The 18,983-nt window shown below is 27.8% G+C and overlaps 2 protein-coding genes across 3 annotated transcripts in view; both read left to right on the top strand.

Moving 5' to 3' along the window:
- LOC130814806 (oxysterol-binding protein-related protein 4B-like) overlaps positions 1 to 18,983 on the top strand; it is a 988,965-nt gene that overhangs the window by 36,225 nt on the left and 933,757 nt on the right. The window lies entirely within an intron of this gene.
- LOC130814807 (oxysterol-binding protein-related protein 4C-like) lies at positions 710 to 12,850 on the top strand. Its single transcript, XM_057681025.1, has 7 exons — positions 710 to 1,024; positions 3,959 to 4,120; positions 4,700 to 4,945; positions 7,653 to 7,749; positions 9,404 to 9,695; positions 10,267 to 10,369; positions 12,197 to 12,850. Exons 2-7 carry the CDS (start codon positions 3,968 to 3,970, stop codon positions 12,449 to 12,451), a joined length of 1,146 nt encoding a protein of 381 aa, XP_057537008.1. The 5' UTR covers positions 710 to 1,024; positions 3,959 to 3,967; the 3' UTR covers positions 12,452 to 12,850.

Below are 18,983 nucleotides of genomic sequence, written 5' to 3'. Positions count from 1 at the left end.
TTAATTTGTCCTATTTATTTTAAATCATATTTTTATTTGAAAATGAACCACATTACATTCTTTTTATTTCAATAACACCTTTAAAATGTGATCTTTTAATTAATATATCGTCTATAGTGACTACATAAGTCATTTTTTCTTTTTTATTTTTTTGGCAAATAAAAGTTTTTCCATTCACCAGGAAAAAACCACTAAACAACCAAAACTTAGACTCAACCTTCATTAATTTTATTTTCTCTCTCGTTTTATTATTAGATTTTCACAATTTTTTATATTTTCTTTAAAATAACCCTCCTTCGTTATAATGGAATCTAATTGGAACATATATGGACTATTATATACTGTTCAATTTACTTGTAACATTTGTTTTTTCACGCAGTTTAATGTATTAATTTAATCCTTAATATCTCTAATTATATATAATAAAAAATTATAAAAAATTGATATTAATAATCTTTGCAATGAGACGAATCAAACAAGATCTCACTTGACTATATTTTAACCTATAGATTAAAATTCAATCACAAATTAAAAGTGATGAATAAATAGTATTATTTTTATTAATGTTGCAATTAATATGAATCGGATGAAAAACTAAAAAAATTGATAGACAACTTGATTTGACACATTAATTTGGAAAATGAAAATTGTTATTTATTGATCAAATTGTGACTGGAAAAAATCAAACTTACGTCAGTACAATTAAACACTCACCCAAATTCAATTGACGCCAGATAATATTGTAAAAAACATATATTTATTTTATTCATTTTTGTACAAAAAAAATTAGTAGTAATTAATTCGTACACATTTAATTCATGAACAATATTTTAAAAAATAAGAGGAAATCCTTGTATTATCATTTTCACCCTTTTGATACGTCATCGTTTTGCTAAATTCTAAGCAGCATAGAAGTATCAGTGGAGTATTTATTTGCCTTCTGAAACAACATTTTGTGGCCTCCAAACACTTCCAGTTTTCTTTATTCATCTAACAACACTTGAAGTTGAAGCCATTGTTAATAGTAAGTTTCACTCTCTCGCTCTCGTTTTACTTTCTCTAGCTGTTTTTTCTAGCTACTTATTTATAGGAAGGTCTATTTTTAGCAAATTTTATGTTAAAAGTGATAAGTCGATTAAAAGTTTAAGTTTTAGCTATGCCGTGTTTTTAGATGCATCATTTTTTTATATCGTATAACATATTTTAAGGCTTTAATAATTAGCTTTAACTTTTAGTTAAATTGATTTTTTAAATTTTTTGTAATGTTTACTTTGCATTTTTAGACGCATCATTTCTTTATACATCTTGGACAATGTTAAGAGATTAAATATAATGGTGCATGAAGTATATGTTTTTTCTTAAATTATGTAATTAAAACTCTTCTATATGAGTAATTAATTTTCATTAGTTAATATGTTATATATTGATGACTTATAATTGATCATATTCTATTTATTATCTAATTACTGAATTACGTTGCATATCACAAGTCACAAGCACAAAATTATTTAGAGTTAATTAATATACAAATTTTGACAATTATTAAATTACGTTTTGTTTAACTCAATTAGAGCAAATACTATTTTTCTTAGATAATATATTGAAATTAATTTTCATTTAGCTCCCCTTTCTTCCAAAAAATCTATATATAAACGTTGGATTGTATTCAGTGTTTCTTCCCAAGAGTTTCACGTTAGAGGTTTTGACTAAAGATGATATTTTAATTTGGGAATATGTTGGACATATTTTGTACATTCATTTTTAATTTAAAATATCTCATTTTAATTAAATTTGATTTTAGGTATATTTAATTTAATTTAATTTAATTCAACTATATTCAATGATTTTTGTTCTGCTCAAATTCAATGGTAAAGAAACAATCGAATCTTTGTGAATTTCAATTTCAAAAAAAATTTAATTAGCAAAGACATCTTAGAAAATTTAGAGACACTGTGTAGAACTTTTATTTTGCGCTTTATTTATAGCAAATATATTTATTTATTAATAAACTTAACATATTTTTTTAATTAACTTTTTCATATACGGGAGATAGAAGGTGCCTTGTGTGGTCGATCACCTAGCACACCCTCAAAGACCCCTTTGTTAATTGGGTCTAGTTCCATAAAATGTAAGAATTGGAGAGATAGAAAAATAAAATAAGTTAAGAGCAATTTAGAAAATTAAATTCAATAAAAAAGATGGCAAAAAATTTGAATGCCCTTTGTTAGAGTATTAACATATTCTGGGGCCTCAACCATTAACTTAAATTTTTGGTTGAGTTGGTTCTTTGACGTGGTATCAGAAGCCAACGTGACAAGAGGTTATAGGTTCGAATCTCAACCACCCCTCATTTAAAGTGAAATATTAAGCGCCTATATGCATTCACAATTCTAGCCCAATGGATTCTCGTGTGAGGGGGCGTACTTAGAGTATTAACATATCCTGAGGTGTCAACTAACTTAAGTTTTTGATTAAGTCGGTTATTTTAACACCTTTTAACTAAATTCCTTACAACTTAGTATTCTGGCATTTTATTTTTTTCAATTTAATTTCTACCTAAGAAAAGTGCCTCTACGAAACATATCATGCCATCTTCATCCCCAATCCCCATCATAATTTTATTTCAAACAGTACCTTTCGTTGTCCTTGGAACCTTATCACGTAGGAGTACTCTTATATTGCCAAATGTCATTTACTCTTTTATTAGGAAAAAGAATTTTATGAAAAAAAAGTAAACATACATAAAATGTGCAATTATTAATTAAATAGGTATTCAAACGACTAGACGAGTCTAATGAATTATATTTGAATATGTTTAGGTCAAATTTTATCAATAGGGTAAAAGATCAACATAATGCACACTAAGATATTAAACTAGGTAAAATAAATAATATATAATAAATCAACACAACTAAAAATTTAAATGGATGGTTAAAACTCCAAAAATGTTAAATACTCTAAGTCTAACACAATATTTTTTCCCTATAAGAAAGTGTATACCAATTTAACTTGCATGCTTTCTTTCGTTGTAACATCTGTTATTTAAAAGAAAAATTAGTTATAAAGTTTCAATTTTAATCGCTCATCTTTTAAATATCCGAGCTTTTATATATCCTTTGTAGATCCCACATAGCTTTGCTTTTGATTTTGTTCTAAAGATCTTATTAGTTTTCTTTATATGTTGTAACAAGTTATTTTGAAAAAAGTTTTGCCATGTGTCTCAATATAATTGATTGTTATTATAGCTAAAATAAATTCAAACAAAAAGAAAATAAAAAAAAGAAAAGAAAAATAAAAATGTCATTTCTATTTCCTTCTACCACTACCACTCAACCCCGTACCTACCACCGTTAGACAATTATTATCTTTTTATCCTTCAAATTTTTTCACGCTAATTATATATAAATGTGAAAATTTCGAAGGATAAATAAAATATTAAACCTTTAAAGATGACAATTTAAAGGTGAAATTTTTAAAATTAATATTTTTATTTGATTGTAAATTTACAAGAAAATAATATTTTGAAACAAGCTATTAAGACAATAGGCACTCTTCCATATCTGGTTAGTGGAAATTTTAGGGTTAATAAAACCCTCACCGCCAAATAATTAAAGAAAAATCCGCAAACAGAAAGTGAGCTGATGATGAGTCGCTGATTTAAAACGACGACTCGTCGCTATTCTTCTGTCCTAAATTATATTATTTCAAAAAGTGAGCTATGAGTCTATGTAAAAATGCGATGACTCATAGCTTACATTTTGCAATTTTAATTGCGTCTATATTCTCTTTTAGACTTACGTTTTTTCATTTTTATTCCGACTATTTTTACAATAATTTTATAATCCACTATTTTCATAGTAATTTGCCATGTGCTTATAACCTTATTATACAAATTTAAGAGGTTTGTCCTATTAGTAACATCTATTTCTTCAATTGAGTTTTTTGGTGATGTATGTAGGTTAAGGAAATGAAGACTGAGGACAATAAGGATGTGATTTTAACAACTCCACTATCTCTGGAAGGATTATTAGATAATAATTTCAAGCCTCCAAATCTTCTTCAATTGATTTTTGGTCTCTTCAGGAATATTAGACCTGGAACTGATCTTACTCGTTTCCAGGCAACTCATACCTCATATTAAAATTATTCCATTCATTTTTGTATTTTACCCCAATATTTCCTTATACATTATTTTCAATTTACTTTTTTGGTGATTTACCTATTATAGCAGGTCATCGCGTAATCTAAGTTTACTCTAGACAAATACCCCATAAAGTTAGGATTATTTATGGTTAATTAATAAATAAAATTATTGTAAAAAAACCATAAAAAAATTGGATTATTCAAGGCAATTTTTCCTTAATTTTATTATGTTGCTTGTAGCACAATATAATAAGTACAAAACATGTACATAGTATACTTTGTTTATTTAAAAAACAAATTATTATAATTTTTCAATTACAATCACTAAGGTATTATTGTCTATAGCGTTCAAGTCAAATTATAATATTCCGACCATTTTAAAGATCATAATATTATGTTAATTGGTCGAAATTTTGTGATTTGTTCTGAATAATCTAGACATTGTTAATTTGCTTGCTGTAATTTGCATAAAAACCATTAAGACTATAATTCATAAAATAACTAAATTTTAAAGTTATAATTCAAAAATTATACTTAGAATTATGTTATTTTTCAGTTACCGCCATCGTTTAATATGGCAAAATCACATTTACAATGCTACGGAGAAATGGTGTACTGTGTGAACAAGGACATGCTAAGCAACTGCGCCAAAGGAAAAACTAGTATTGATCGGATGATCTCTGTTGTTGCTTGGATAATCTCCACCGTTCGTATGTTTCCATTTGGAGTTGCCCCATACAACTCTGTTCTTGGTGAGACTCATCATGCATCTAGAGGCACCCTCAATGTCTTACTTGAACAAGTATGTACCCCTCACTTATGTATAATGGATCGTTTAATTTAATAGACTGTATATAACATATCTTAAAACCTTATTAATTTTAATTTAAAATTTTAGTTGAATTGATTTTATTGACATATACCATGAGTTCAATCTCATTTGCTTTCTTTAAAATTGAATTATTAGGACAAGTATGAGTTAGATCATCTATAAGGCTAGTATAAAACAATTTTATATGAGAGAATGTAATAATATATATAACATAAAGATGGCTTAATAAAATATACATCATAAATCATAATAATGGCTAATGGGGTTAGGGGTAATCCCTAATATTGTCTCTACAAAAAATATTCTTCTATATTAGATCTAAAACATCATATAGAAAGATAAAATATCACGCTAGTCACAAAAGAGGTAATGTCTAATCTTTGTATACTAGGTAATGCCTAATGCATATTATGTGTTATTTGTTTGAAGTAGCACCGATTAGAGGATTCGAAATTTACTCGATTAAATCGTACTTGAGTTTGATCTGACTTTAAAATAAATATAAAATTATATAAAAATAATCATATACACAAAATTTGATTTTAAAACGATTTGAAATATTTAATTTGAAATCAATCCCCGTTTGGTAGGTATTTATAAATGATGGTAATGAAAACGGAAAATTAGTGTAATTTTAGTTGAAAAATGTCTTGACTACCTTGATGGTCATGCTTGTCTAACTTCAATATCTCATTTTCTTTATAAAATTTATTCTAATGCATTACTATTGGGAAATGTAGTATTAGGTGGTAATGGAATAAAAGAACTTTTTTATGATCAAAATTTCATACCATGAAAATGATATGGAACTTTTAATGAAATTTTATACTACAAAACATTCTCACTATTATTATTTAGTACCACTAACTAAACGGGGCCTAAATTCAAACGAAGCTAAGACTTAAATTCATAGTCATTAATTATTACGGCAAAAAGACATTCATAGTCATTATGGCAAAGATAAAGTACAAATTCAAGAAATAAATGCTGAAATTAGGCGAGCATGTAGAGGACTCAAATGTCCACATTGCAGAAAAAAAAAATCCCGGCTCTAGATTAGGTTGGTTGCAGGTGATTGGATATGAGTTGTAATTGCAGGTGTTTAATGGGTCGGATAAAGGCGGTCGAGTTTAAATATGAGCCAAGTTGGATAAGGGCTCTTTAAATATAATATGGGCTTCAAAGTCGGGTCCGGTCCAACCCGACCCATTTTTATTACTTTAAATTATTTTAATCCCATTTATCAATTTATGGCAATTAAATTATCATTTATAAAAATTAAATTAAAAAAAATTCTAATAAAACAATAATTAGCATAAGGACTTCTTGTTTTGAAGTTGTTTCACCAAGAGACGATCTCTCACAAGAGTACCTCATCAATTTACAAATTCTTGTATGAGGCGGTTTCACCGTGAGACACATTCTTTACATGGGTTGAATAGTCTAACTAATACAGACTCCTTATTTAGAGGTCATCTCACCGAGAGACAGTCTCTCACAAGGGTAGCTCTTAAAGAAAAAGTAAGGACTATAATCATTAAGAGATATATACAATAAAGTTACTACAAACATAAAAAAAAAATGTTAAAATAAATTTAGTGTAAAACATATAAATGCCATAAATATTATAAAAATATTAAATTAAAGTTTATAGAAAATATATAAGGATTATAGACATTAAAAATACTAAATTAGAATGACTAAAGTTAATTTTATCAAAATGTGATGTAAATAGAAATAATTTTTTTTGATAACAGTAAATAAAACTGTATAAAATAAAAAATGAGAACAGTAAATATCAACGGAGTGAGTATCAACATGTTTTTTTAGAGTACAAGGTACATCCAGGGAATGAAGAAGTCCAGTTAAAATAGAATCCAATCCAAAACATTAACCAGAAAAGTGATACTATATATATATATATATATATATATATATATATATATATATATATTAAAATTGATATTAATAATTCAATTTTTCATTCATTTCTTATAAATAAATCTACTTTTGCATTATTTTTTAATAATCTAACGTTGTCATATATTAGTCCATAACATATAATATTACTAGTAATAGGTAATAATAGGGTACGTTGTTAGTAACCTAAAACAAAGATTGTATTATGCACAGCAGACTAAGGGCAAGTATTAGATTATTAGAAAATAATCTAAAGGTGAGATTATTCGCAACAGAAAAAAAGTTGATTATTAATTATATTCTATATATTTTTGGTTTCTTAAGATAAATTTGTTTTAGTTTCAGGCCTGCTAGTGAAGGAATTCAAATACTTCCACGGTCTCCCTCCTTTTTGCACTTAGTGTTAGTACAAAATGAGTGCAATTAATCAAAAGGAAAATTGAGTTGGAAGATTACATAAAAATTAAGTGGATCGAGGATAAAAGTAATTGGTTAAAATAAGAAAAAAAAAATTAAGTTTGTAGATGGGATTAAAAACTTAAGAGTAAAATCATTATCGAAGAAAAAAAAAGTGCAAAATCAGTAAAATAAATTAAAATAAAAAATGATGCAAAATAAGAAATACAGTAAAATTAACAATTTAAAAACATAATTACAAACCTTAAACCTTGCTTTAAATTTTCGTCCATCATATTTATATAATTGTATTATTCTCAAGTGTCAAACACATAACACATTATTCATGATTTGGTTGAAGGTTTCCCATCACCCGCCCGTATCAGCACTGCATGCAATTGATGAGATCAACAATATTGAACTCGTTTGGTGTGAGCATATTGTTCCGAAGTTCTTTGGTATACCATTTATTTGCATGCTTATATGAATTTGGAGCTTTTTTTATTTTAATTATAATTATATACCTAATTAGTACTCCATCATTCCAGAGAAATTGCCTCACATCGAAATTAAGAAATTAATTTTAATGGATTAAAATTGTAAGATATGTTGAAGTAAGAAGTTGACTATATAGTGCAATATACGAAATTTGTTAATATAAAAATACCTATAAATATAAATTTTAAAGAAAGATATAATTGTATATTATACTTATCAAATTATAATATTAATAAAATTATGTAATACTTGAGATAAGTTTTTGTAACAACATAATTTTTACTTGATTGAATAAATAATTTTTGATTATATATTATCTCCGAAAATAGCTATTTTTTTGAAATAAACAATTTAAAAAAAAAATTTGTTGTCGAAATTGACATGCTTGCAAACTTACTGTCCATATAATTTAATAATTCACTTATTCTGAATAAAATTAAATCATATAAGAGACCTTTTAGAGCATGACATTTGTCATTTTTCACAAAATTAATAATATGTATGATGTTGAAATTCTTTAAATTAGATGAAATAGTTTATATCATAAAAAATATGCATTGCTAGCTACCTAAATAAATTAGTTTATATTTTACAATATAAAATAGTTTATATAAATCATAATTAATGTAATAAAATCTTTTGAATACCACAAATTCACATTTTAACCTGTAAAAATGCTTAATTTGGCCAAATATTATACAATTGTATGTGGAATTTTTTTAGTTCTTTTATAGTATTGTATAATATGATTAGGAAGCTTTTATCTGTGTAAACTTATTAAAACTTTATTATAGTTTAGTATTAACTTCTTTAACTCCTATTAATTAGCAACCCATGATATATTGCGCTTTGCAAATCCTGAACTTCCACTAATTTTATCTTGTTACCATTTAAATTAACTTAATTTAACTTTTTTTTTCTAAAATTATTGAAAATATGGTAAAGAACATCTTATACATGTCATTTACTATTTTACTTAAAGTTTAACCAACTTAATAATTTTAAATACAATTATAGATAAACAATATTTGAACCAAACATTTACATTATAAACATGTGTTCCTCTTTAGTGTTTAAAATCACCGCTAATTCAGATACTGAAATATTTGAAATACTATATATAAGTATGAGGAACATTATTAATGTCATCTTTTAAGCCCTATTAATCGATTACAACCTTTACTTTATTTCCTTCTTCTTTTATTTTTTTTTATTTTTTTATTTGGGGCTATCCCGCTAAGGTCAAACAATTACTTATGGACAAGGAGATGGAAAAATAATTTTTAATGTAAGTGATGAGAATCGAGACACTTTAATCACAGATAAATCTACGATTCTTTTACTTTTATTCTTTAAAAACCTCTTACTTTTCTTGGAATACGTAAAATACTCCTAATGGAGTACATAATATTGTTCCTTAGAATTCATATCTAATAAAAAACTCTTTAATTTTTTTTGAGTTTGTAACATATAATTCAAATATGTGAGATTTTTTAAAGTAATACGTGATAAATTTAAAAAGTCGAGAGTATTATATAAGCTTATGTTTGTACAAATATACTCATCTATGTTTCTAACTCTTCTATGTTTTTTTTTGTCACCCTATAATCAAAGGAGCATATGTTGAAGGAGTGGTGCATGGAAAGAGGAAGCTAAATTTGTTAGATAAAGGAGAGAGTTATGTGTTCAACGCTCCAACATTGTTGATTAAATTTATTCCAAAAACAGGAACAAGATGGGCTGGTAATGTAAATGTTAAGTGCAAAGAAACAGGCCTTGAAGCCCAGCTATCCTTCAAAACTGGATCTGTTTTGGGCTTTGGAGGAGACAATGGATCTCTCAATGGGAGGATCTTTAATTCATCTTCTTCCAAGATATTCTATGAAATCTATGGTCAATGGGACAGGTCATTTCACTATTTCACAATGTCATATTTTTGTTGCTAACTAATGTTAAGATTCATAGGTGTCCATTCGGATCATAGGTCAATTTTGAGTCATATCTTTCAAATCAATTTAAAATCATATCGTATATCCATGCACATTGCTTTTACATAATTTTATATTCAGTTTGAAGTCGGTCAAAGTCAAATTTGATTAAAAAATCATAAAATATCAGATCGTCGGTTTTATTTTCAACACCTCTATTTAAGAATAAAGACCATGCCATGCAATATAAGTTCATACTCATAGAAAAAATAGACTATAATTAATAAGTTTATAATGCACCTAAATCATTTATTTCTATAGATATGAGCCTATAATATTTCTTATTTCGTACTTTTTCTTGTCACTTTAAGATTTTTAGATTTATGAATATTTTATTTTTTTCATTTGTTAACTTTTAATGATTAATCAATAATATAAAATGCAGTTATTTGATTTCTCTTTAAATGTATTTTGAAAAATTAAATTGTACTTACAAAATTTCTAGTTATTATTGTGTTTATTAATAATTTATAAATATAATAATTTCAGGATGGTTTATATAAAGGATACTAAAGATGGTATGATCAAAGTTCTATATAATCCCAAAGAGGTTATATCTAATCTTCCAACTCCAATTATAAGGGATCCTAAGGTATTTATGTCTTTCACTACTAAATCAATCTAACTACTGATCAACTATAAATGTTACAAAATGGTTAGTAATTTATAATATCGACTATTTTCAGACCATATTTAGTGGTTATTGGTCGATATAGGCGTGGTCGATATTGATTTGACGTTGAATATTAATTAGTAATACAATATGATTGTTGATTAGTTAGTTTACCGATCACTTATTGATCAGTAAATGGTCGATAATCGCAATCAACACCCATTTGATTGGTCGATAAGTAGTTACGTTGTTGTCTCTAATCCACTATTAGTCATTGGTTGGTCGCGATGTGGTTGATGTGTGCTAATAGGAGTTAGTCGTAGGTTGGTTAGAAATTGGTCGCAGATATGTTGCAATTTTTTATAGTATTTAAATTTTATTTATTTTGTAAATTACTTCCATTGTTCCGGTTTGATTTTCCATAATGAATCTTTAGAAGAAATTAAGAAAAGGAGAATATTTTTATGTGAGGGAAGTAATGAGATAGATTATATTATTTTACTGAAAAATAAAATTAGTGAAAATTATAAAATCGAAAACATTGAAAAGATGTCTAAAAAGTTAGTAGCTCGGGAATATACGAAGACATTCTGCATTATAAAAAAAATTAAAAATAAACTTGATGCTAAATAAATGTTAAAATTAGTTTAGTGAAAAATATTTATAGCCCATAAATATTTAAATAACGTTAAATTAAGGAAGTATAATGCTAAATCATTCATAAATGTGATATAAATAGTAAAGTTTCAAATATTTTTTACGCTTTTCGCTCTTTAAAGAAGTTTCCACAAAAAATGCTTACGAAAATTAAGAAAAATAGAGTTTTTTAGATTGCGGATAAATTATTTTATTAAATAAAATAAATTTAATGGAGGAAAACTAGGGACCATAAGTATTAAGAAAATATTAAAAGAAAGTTAGTGAAAATTTAAAAAAATGAGGACCACAACTATTAAAAAATATTTTATAAAATTAGTGGGAAATATGTGGGAATCATAAACAATATAAAAATATTATATGAAATTAATGGGAGAAAAGTGGGGACAATAAGCATTATTGAAACAATAAAATGAGGATGTACAAGATTAATTTTCCAAAATTTATGATATAAATAGAAAGAATTTTTACAGGAACAACAAATTGAACAAACTAAAATCACAAATGAAAATACCTTTAAACGAATGGACTAGGGAGAAGTAAGTAGGAGTAGGAGGTTTTCTCTACGGAGGGAGTAGGAGGTAGTCGGTGTTTTGGCTGACGTCGGTGGCCAGAGTTGGAGCTGAAAGTCAGGGTTGGCAGCGGAAAGAGGAAGGTTACGAACAAAAAAGGATTTTGAATTCATTTTTAGTTTCATTTTGTTTTTTTTAATATAATTACATTAAATTAATTAATTAATTAATTAATTTAAGGAGCAAATTTGATTAATGATAAAATAATTACTTTTTAAAAAACTAGTTGTGGAAATAAAATATAATAATTTTTTTCATAAATTAATAAAATATTTGAAAAAACAAATCATGTAAAATAAATTAAAAGATATGCCACATTTGGCCATGTGTACAACCATATTAGAGAAATGTCCACATATACAACCACGTCAATAAGTTATAAATATTCAGATCACCTTAGCCTCTCAGTTGAAAACTAAAAGTTTAAAGTTTGTCCCAATGTATGTTATTGTTGATGTTGAGTCTGTCTCATGTAATTATTCATATGAAATATTATATATCTTATTGTTATGAAGAATGAACTATAAATTTACTTGTGGTTTAATAAATAATTATATTTTCACTTATTACTTCGTAGGGATTATGGCAAAGTGAATCAGCTATAGTATGGGCAGAGGTGAATAAAAGCATTTTAAGCCAAGATTGGAATAAAGCAAAAAATGCGAAGAAAGCAGTTGAGGAGAAGGAAAGGGAGCTTTTGAGACAGAGAAAATCTAACAAAGAAGAATGGATTCCAAAGTTTTTTTATTTATCTTATTCTCCAGAAACTGGTTGGGAATGCTCACCTAAACAAAAAACCATTCCACCGGCTCCTATTATATTTTCGATCTAAATTATACTCCATCTTATTAATAGAGAATGAGACATTTGGGTTTTGCACTAAAATCAATGAGAGGTTTGGTGGGTGAAAAACTTTCTTTTTCCATAAAGGGCATTAATATTTATGTGTTATTGTGTTGTTGTAGTAAGGGTAAAATGATAAAGAAAATGACAAAAATAGAAATAGAACACTTTCATTGAATTGACCCAATAAAAAAATATTTCATTCTCTATGAATAAGAAGGAGAGTCTAAAATTATTTATCACATTATGATTTTGAACTCGTGCTTTTATGATGAGAACTATTTTTTTATGATTGGGGGGTATTGTGTTTGTTGATTTACATGGACTAAGATGTATGTAGACATATTGTTTAAGTATATGGAACAAATGGGTATTACATTACTACTTTTTGCAATGCTTTTTTCCAACAAATTAAAATAATATTCCAAACGTAATTAATAATGGTTCATCTTCTAGGTTATAGTGAATAGCAATTTTATGTTTCAAAAAGGTTAATTATAGTGAATGGCAACTCATATTTAGAGAGTCAAAAAGAAAGTGATCCATAAATCACACATATTCATATGCTTTTGACTTCCTTATTGAATTGTTATATAAATTTTATTTTTTTTATGGAATTCTATAAATTCATAATTTAAATTTAAAGTAGGATCATAATTTTGGTTGGATCTAATTAATAAAGTTCTTAATTTGAATTATATTTTTAATGTTAAAATCAAAACACCACTTTACGAATCGATTCGATAAACTTAATGGAGTATCTAATATAACTAAGTTTTCTTATAAACCATCTTTTTTCAATTTCTTTCACATGCAGACGTATCTTCCAAAATATTTTATGATTACAATTTTAAGAAATTTAAGTTTTTTTTTTTTTAATGAAATTCAAATCTAAACTTGTTAGTATACCAACATTTGTATTAGTATTCGGTTATGAGCTAGCAAAATAACAAACTGATCTTGTATTCTTGTTAGTATACAATCAATAATAATAGCTTTCTTCTATAAGAAACTTTATCAGAATGATTTCTTCCCTAAACCCTAAATAATAAAGTTCTTCTAATCTTTAATGGTGTTTTGTCCAATAGTTCTTGGATTTATCAGACTAAATTTGATCCTTCTTCCTCCACTCTTCCGCACATTATTTTTTTTTTTTACCAGTCTGTATTCATCTTCATCCTTTTCAAGCTTCTTCTTCTGCAACAATGGCGTCCTCCAATCTATCTCTTCCTAACTCTCAAAATAATCCTCTGGATCCTACACAAAATTCGGCTAGTGTTTTTTTACCTCCATCCTTCCAATCATGCTAACACAAAACTCGTTTCCAATCTTATTGATGGAAATGGCTATAGTGATTGGAAGCGATCTATTATCATTGGTTGATGTGCAAATTTTATTTAACCGCAAGTGTTGAATTGAAGATCTAGATTTCAAGAACAAGATTGAATTTCTGAGTCTGAGTTGATGATTATTGTTGTTTGTGCGGAATATCGCTTTCTGGCAAATGCAAATAGCCGAAGAGAGAAACAGAAACAAATAGTGAAGAGCAAGAGAGAGAATGAGAGAGGAAAAATCCCCTTTCTTATTATTATTGTTGTTATATTCTGATTCTTACAAAGCTACAAAGCTAAGACTATATATATATATATATATATATTAATATATGTCTAATAAAAAGGAAAAAAGAAAAGTAAGACTAAGTATATCTAACAGCAAGCGCACGGTGTACATGTAGTCGCGGGTCGAACACAAGGAAGTTAGGATAAGGAACTTGCTAATTTCTATTAATTATATTGCTCAAAGAAAAAAATGTTTGGTTGGTTGTTTAGCTAACAAACTAAAAATGCAATAAGAAATGGGTTTAAACTATATAATGAAAAGATCTAGGGTGTCAGGAATCCCCTTAAGTCTTGTATGATCAAATTCTCATTAATGTCTATGAAATGTCGGATTAATTACGTGGTTAAACATGTTCTTGTTAATCTCAAACTCTCGCTCTGTTGATTATCTATTAGATTAAGACCCTACTAATTCAATTCTCACATGCTAGTTTTATTGAACGAATTAATAAGATTTTAACTAAAATTTTCCTACTAAAGCAAAGTTGATCATAATCTCACATGCTGGTTCTATTGACTAGTCCAACAAAGCATATTTAATTTGGGGTTATTAGCACAATTTAACCACTTTAATCCTAATTTCATAGACATTTTTAATCATCAAATCATGTTTGACTTATAGGTTCAAACCCTGACCCTAGAAAATAGATCTACTCACTATTCATTGTGAAAGCAATAAACGTAAACCCTAAGATGATACTAGACATGAATAAATGTGATAATAATGACAATTTCAAGAGAAGCAATAATTAAATACCAAAGAACACAATAATTGAATCAAGAACAATAAATAAGAAACAAAACTAATTATTATTAAGGAATGATTAATAACAATAATAAAAGTTCACTAATGGAAGATTAAACTAGTAAAAGAAATTAAAAACAAAGGAATTTAAATGTTAAAGAAAAACTTACAATACTCAATGAAAGATTAATGGCAAAACTTAATTGAAGGATGAGTTCTAGAGTAAATGGAAAAAGGAGTAAAATTCAAAGGAAAATGATAAAGAAGAAGAAGAGAAGAGAGGAGGAAGGAGCCCCCCAAAGGAGACTTAACCCTAATTACTAAAAGCTAATAGAAGTTTAAGGAAACTGTCGCTTGAAATAAGTACCGTCCAGCCTAGAAGTGAAGCAGCCGAGTCGACTTTCTAAGATGTTGCATTAACGCCTAGTCGGCTTTGGGTGCTGGAAAATTGCAACAACTTCAAATGGTCGCCATTTCTTGCTCGGTTGTCGGAATTGAACATATAATATACCGTTGGAAATATCTTGAAATCTAGTTTCCAACGCCATAAACCTTGCATTAATACGATATTCTTATCAAAGCTATGACCAAAAGAGTAGACATGTATCAAATTTCACCTCAAAACTTTTGCATTATAAACACTCTTCTACTCTTTTCCTCATTTTCTTTGTATAACATCTTCAACTGAGCTAAAATCCTGTTAGTAAACTCTGTCATCATTAAAACCATAAGAATTATGCTTAGAACAATCAAAACCACTCAAAATTAACATGAATGACCAAAACGAGTAAAGTAGCATAAATCTTCAAAATAAGCACAAAATTACTAACAACGATCATCATTAAGGAGTATAAAATGATATAAATAAATATAAATAATTGCACTTATCATTGGTCTCATAGCAAAGAACAAAATGTCGTTCGTCGACGGTACTCTTCCTAAACCGGCTGCCAATGATGTAAATCTCAAACCATGGGAAAGATGCAACAATATGGCTCTCAGTTGGATTTTTGCTTCCCTCGATAGAACCGTTGCTCGTAGTGTTATGTATTTTTCGACCGCTCGTGAAATATGGCTAGATCTAGAAGAACGGTTTGGTCAATCATCCTTATCTCAGTTGTACTCTCTTCAATCTGACCTTGCCAAAATCACTTATCAACTTGGACATCATATCTCTAAGTATTTTACAAACATGAAAACTCGCTGGGATGAAATTGATCATTTAAGCCCCTTACCTACTTGCTCTTGTGATGGTTGTGTATGTGGTCTTACAAAACAATACATCAAGCTTCAACAAGATCAACGTATGATGAATTTTTTGATGAAACTCGATGATCATTTCAATCAAGTCCGCACTTATATTCTTATGATGGATCAACTCCCTACCATTTCACAAGCTTACCGTCTTTTACTTCAAGAACAATGTCACAAAGAACTCTCCAAGTTCCATAATCATGTTACCGATTCCATGGCTTTCATCTCTGATCAGTACTAAACGTACCTCCTATTATTTTTTTGATAACTGCAAGATTAGTGGCCATTCTATAGATCATTGTTTTAAAATCCACAGATATCCCAAAAACACCAAACCTCCAACCCGTAAATTTGCTGCTACTACACCGGTTTCTTCTACGGATTCTTGTAATATGATTGAGAACACTGGTTTTACATCCACTCAATTTAATACCATTCTCTCTCTTCTTGGCAAACACAAATCTACTGATCGCTTCTGTCTGATGTTTCGAACCTAGCTAATGATTCTCACCTAGCAGGTACTCTTTGCCTATTGACTAAATTTCATGAATATGGATGGATTTTGGATAGTGGTGCTATTGACCATGTATGTAATTCTCTTCATTCCTTTTTACACATAAGGGCTCTTTCTGGTCAAACTCATCATAAGACTATTCCTAATGGTGATAGTGTCCAAGTAACTATGATAGGAGATGCTTCAATACATGACAAAGTTATTCTTAAGGATGTTTATTTGTACCACAATTTCGGTTTAATTTGAATTCTATTTCAGAATCTTCTTTGCAAGCTTGGCATGGTTTCTCCACCCCAAACTTGAGAGGGGATGTTAGTATACCAACATTTGTATTAGTATTCGGTTATGAGCTAGCAAAATAACAAACTCATCTTGTATTCTTGTTTTTAGCTTTTTGTTTGTTTTCTTGAATTCGTTTTTCCTTGCTCCTGACATATGGTGCCACTTGTCGTTTCTTGTAACCAACTCTCTTATAAAAGAGATTTCTTCTGTAAAGTAGTACAATCAATAATAATAGCTTTAATAAGTTGAGTTTGAGAGACGTCTCTCAAGAAACTGGCTGTAAAGTTTTAGAGAAAATTAGAGTTTTAATCTCTATTTATGAATAAATTCATAGGAGTACAAGTTTGTTGAGTACATAGTAACAAACCTACTATATTTACAAAATGTGTTTAAGAATAAAATTGAGCTTCTTATATAATTTTTTTTCTATATCTATGATATTTGCAAATATTTATTATTTCGTACACTTCTCTTCAAGTTGAGTCGTAGGATTTTCTATACTCAACTTGCCAATGGTTTAAAGAATAGTTTGCTTGCTATTGTCTTTGTCAGTATTTCTGCCATTCAAGAACGATTAAGCATGGGGGAGTATGATAAGTACAAATATTTGCACTTATTCATATCATTTTATTCTCCTTTATGATGATCTTTGTTAGTGATTTCGTGCTTACTTTATGGAAGATGTTTACTACTTTACTCATTTTTGCTATTTATATTAATTTTTAGTGTTTTTGATTGTTTTAAGCATTATTCTTATGATTTTAATGATGAAAGAGTTTACTAAGGGGATTTTAGCTTGGTTAAATAAGTTTGACAAAGAAGAGGAGCAAAAGAATTAAAAAAATGTTCACAGTGTAAAAATGTTGAGCTGAAATTTATACGTATTTAATCTTTTAACCATAATTTTTAATAGAAAGATTGTATTAATGCAACGTTAATGGAGTTACAAACTAGACTAGATTTTCAACGGTATATTATATACCTAATGCCGATAATTGAGCAAGAAATGACGTCTGTTTGAAGTTTGCTAGTCGAGGATCAATTTCATGCAAATAATCCAACAATATCATTCCATACTAAAATTGGTATTAATCCTGATATGTAGATAATAAAATTATTCACCAGACCTATTAATTGATTAGTAAGATAAACTAAATATATAAATAATAAATCAAGGCATCAAGAACAAATTAAAGAACATAATATAAAGAAATTAAAAGAAAGAACAATTAAACAAAAACAAACATAAGATTTTGTAATAAAAATAATACCAAACTGAGCAAAACGAAGAACAAAAAATGCAGAAAGAAACTTAATTGAATTTGAGTAAGAAGTGAATTCATAATTGTAAATTTAAGATTATAGCTAAAGAAAAAAACTAGAACAAAAAAAATTCTGAGAAAATAAACATTACGTAAACACTAAAAACTAATAAAAAAAACTATAATAAAGAGAGGAAGTGAAAACTAAAGCTAAAAATTCTTTACTTATACCAATACTTACTCCTACTTGAGAAACAATCTTACTAATAATCTGATTTTAACCTAAATGAAATAACTTTGAAGATGTGGAAAGACCTGTGAGACTCCAGAAGACCGGCGATATGTCGCCTAAAAAGCAACGGTTCGTCACATACTCGTATCTTTTAGAATTAATTTTCTAGTAATTTGCGAAGAGTCAACGCTTTTTGTTTAGCCAAAAGTGACACGTCGTTGCTTATTGTTGCATAGACTAACAAACTTTATACGACCGTCATTTCTTGCTCGATTATTGAAATTGCACATATTATATAGCCTTGGGAAGACCTTAAAGTGTCGTTTCAAACGCCTCTAACCTTGCATTAATACGATCTTCCTATTAAAAGTTATGGGTAAAAGAGCAAATATATATCAAATTTAAGCTCAAAACTTTTTGCATTATGAACTTTTCAACTCTTGCTCCACTTCTTTGTCAAGCTGAAATCCCCTTAGTAAACCTCGTCATCATTAAAATCATAAGAATTATGCTTGAAACAATTAAAACCACTCAAAATCAACATAAATAGACAAATAAGTAAGATAGCATAAATCTTCCAAAATAAGCACGAAATCACATACAACCATCACAT

This window comes from Amaranthus tricolor, chromosome 6, assembly GCF_026212465.1.
Source record: "Amaranthus tricolor cultivar Red isolate AtriRed21 chromosome 6, ASM2621246v1, whole genome shotgun sequence".
Classification (NCBI taxonomy): Eukaryota; Viridiplantae; Streptophyta; class Magnoliopsida; order Caryophyllales; family Amaranthaceae; genus Amaranthus; species Amaranthus tricolor.
This window is presented reverse-complemented; position numbering and strand designations above follow the sequence as displayed.

Excerpts from the sequence above, each read along its gene's own strand:
- LOC130814807 (XM_057681025.1), top strand. The coding sequence starts at position 3,968 with ATGAAGACTGAGGACAATAAGGATGTGATTTTAACAACTCCACTATCT. Across the intron at positions 4,946-7,652 it reads TCAATGTCTTACTTGAACAA|GTTTCCCATCACCCGCCCGT; the intron begins GTATGTACCCCT and ends ATTTGGTTGAAG. Across the intron at positions 10,370-12,196 it reads CAATTATAAGGGATCCTAAG|GGATTATGGCAAAGTGAATC; the intron begins GTATTTATGTCT and ends ATTACTTCGTAG.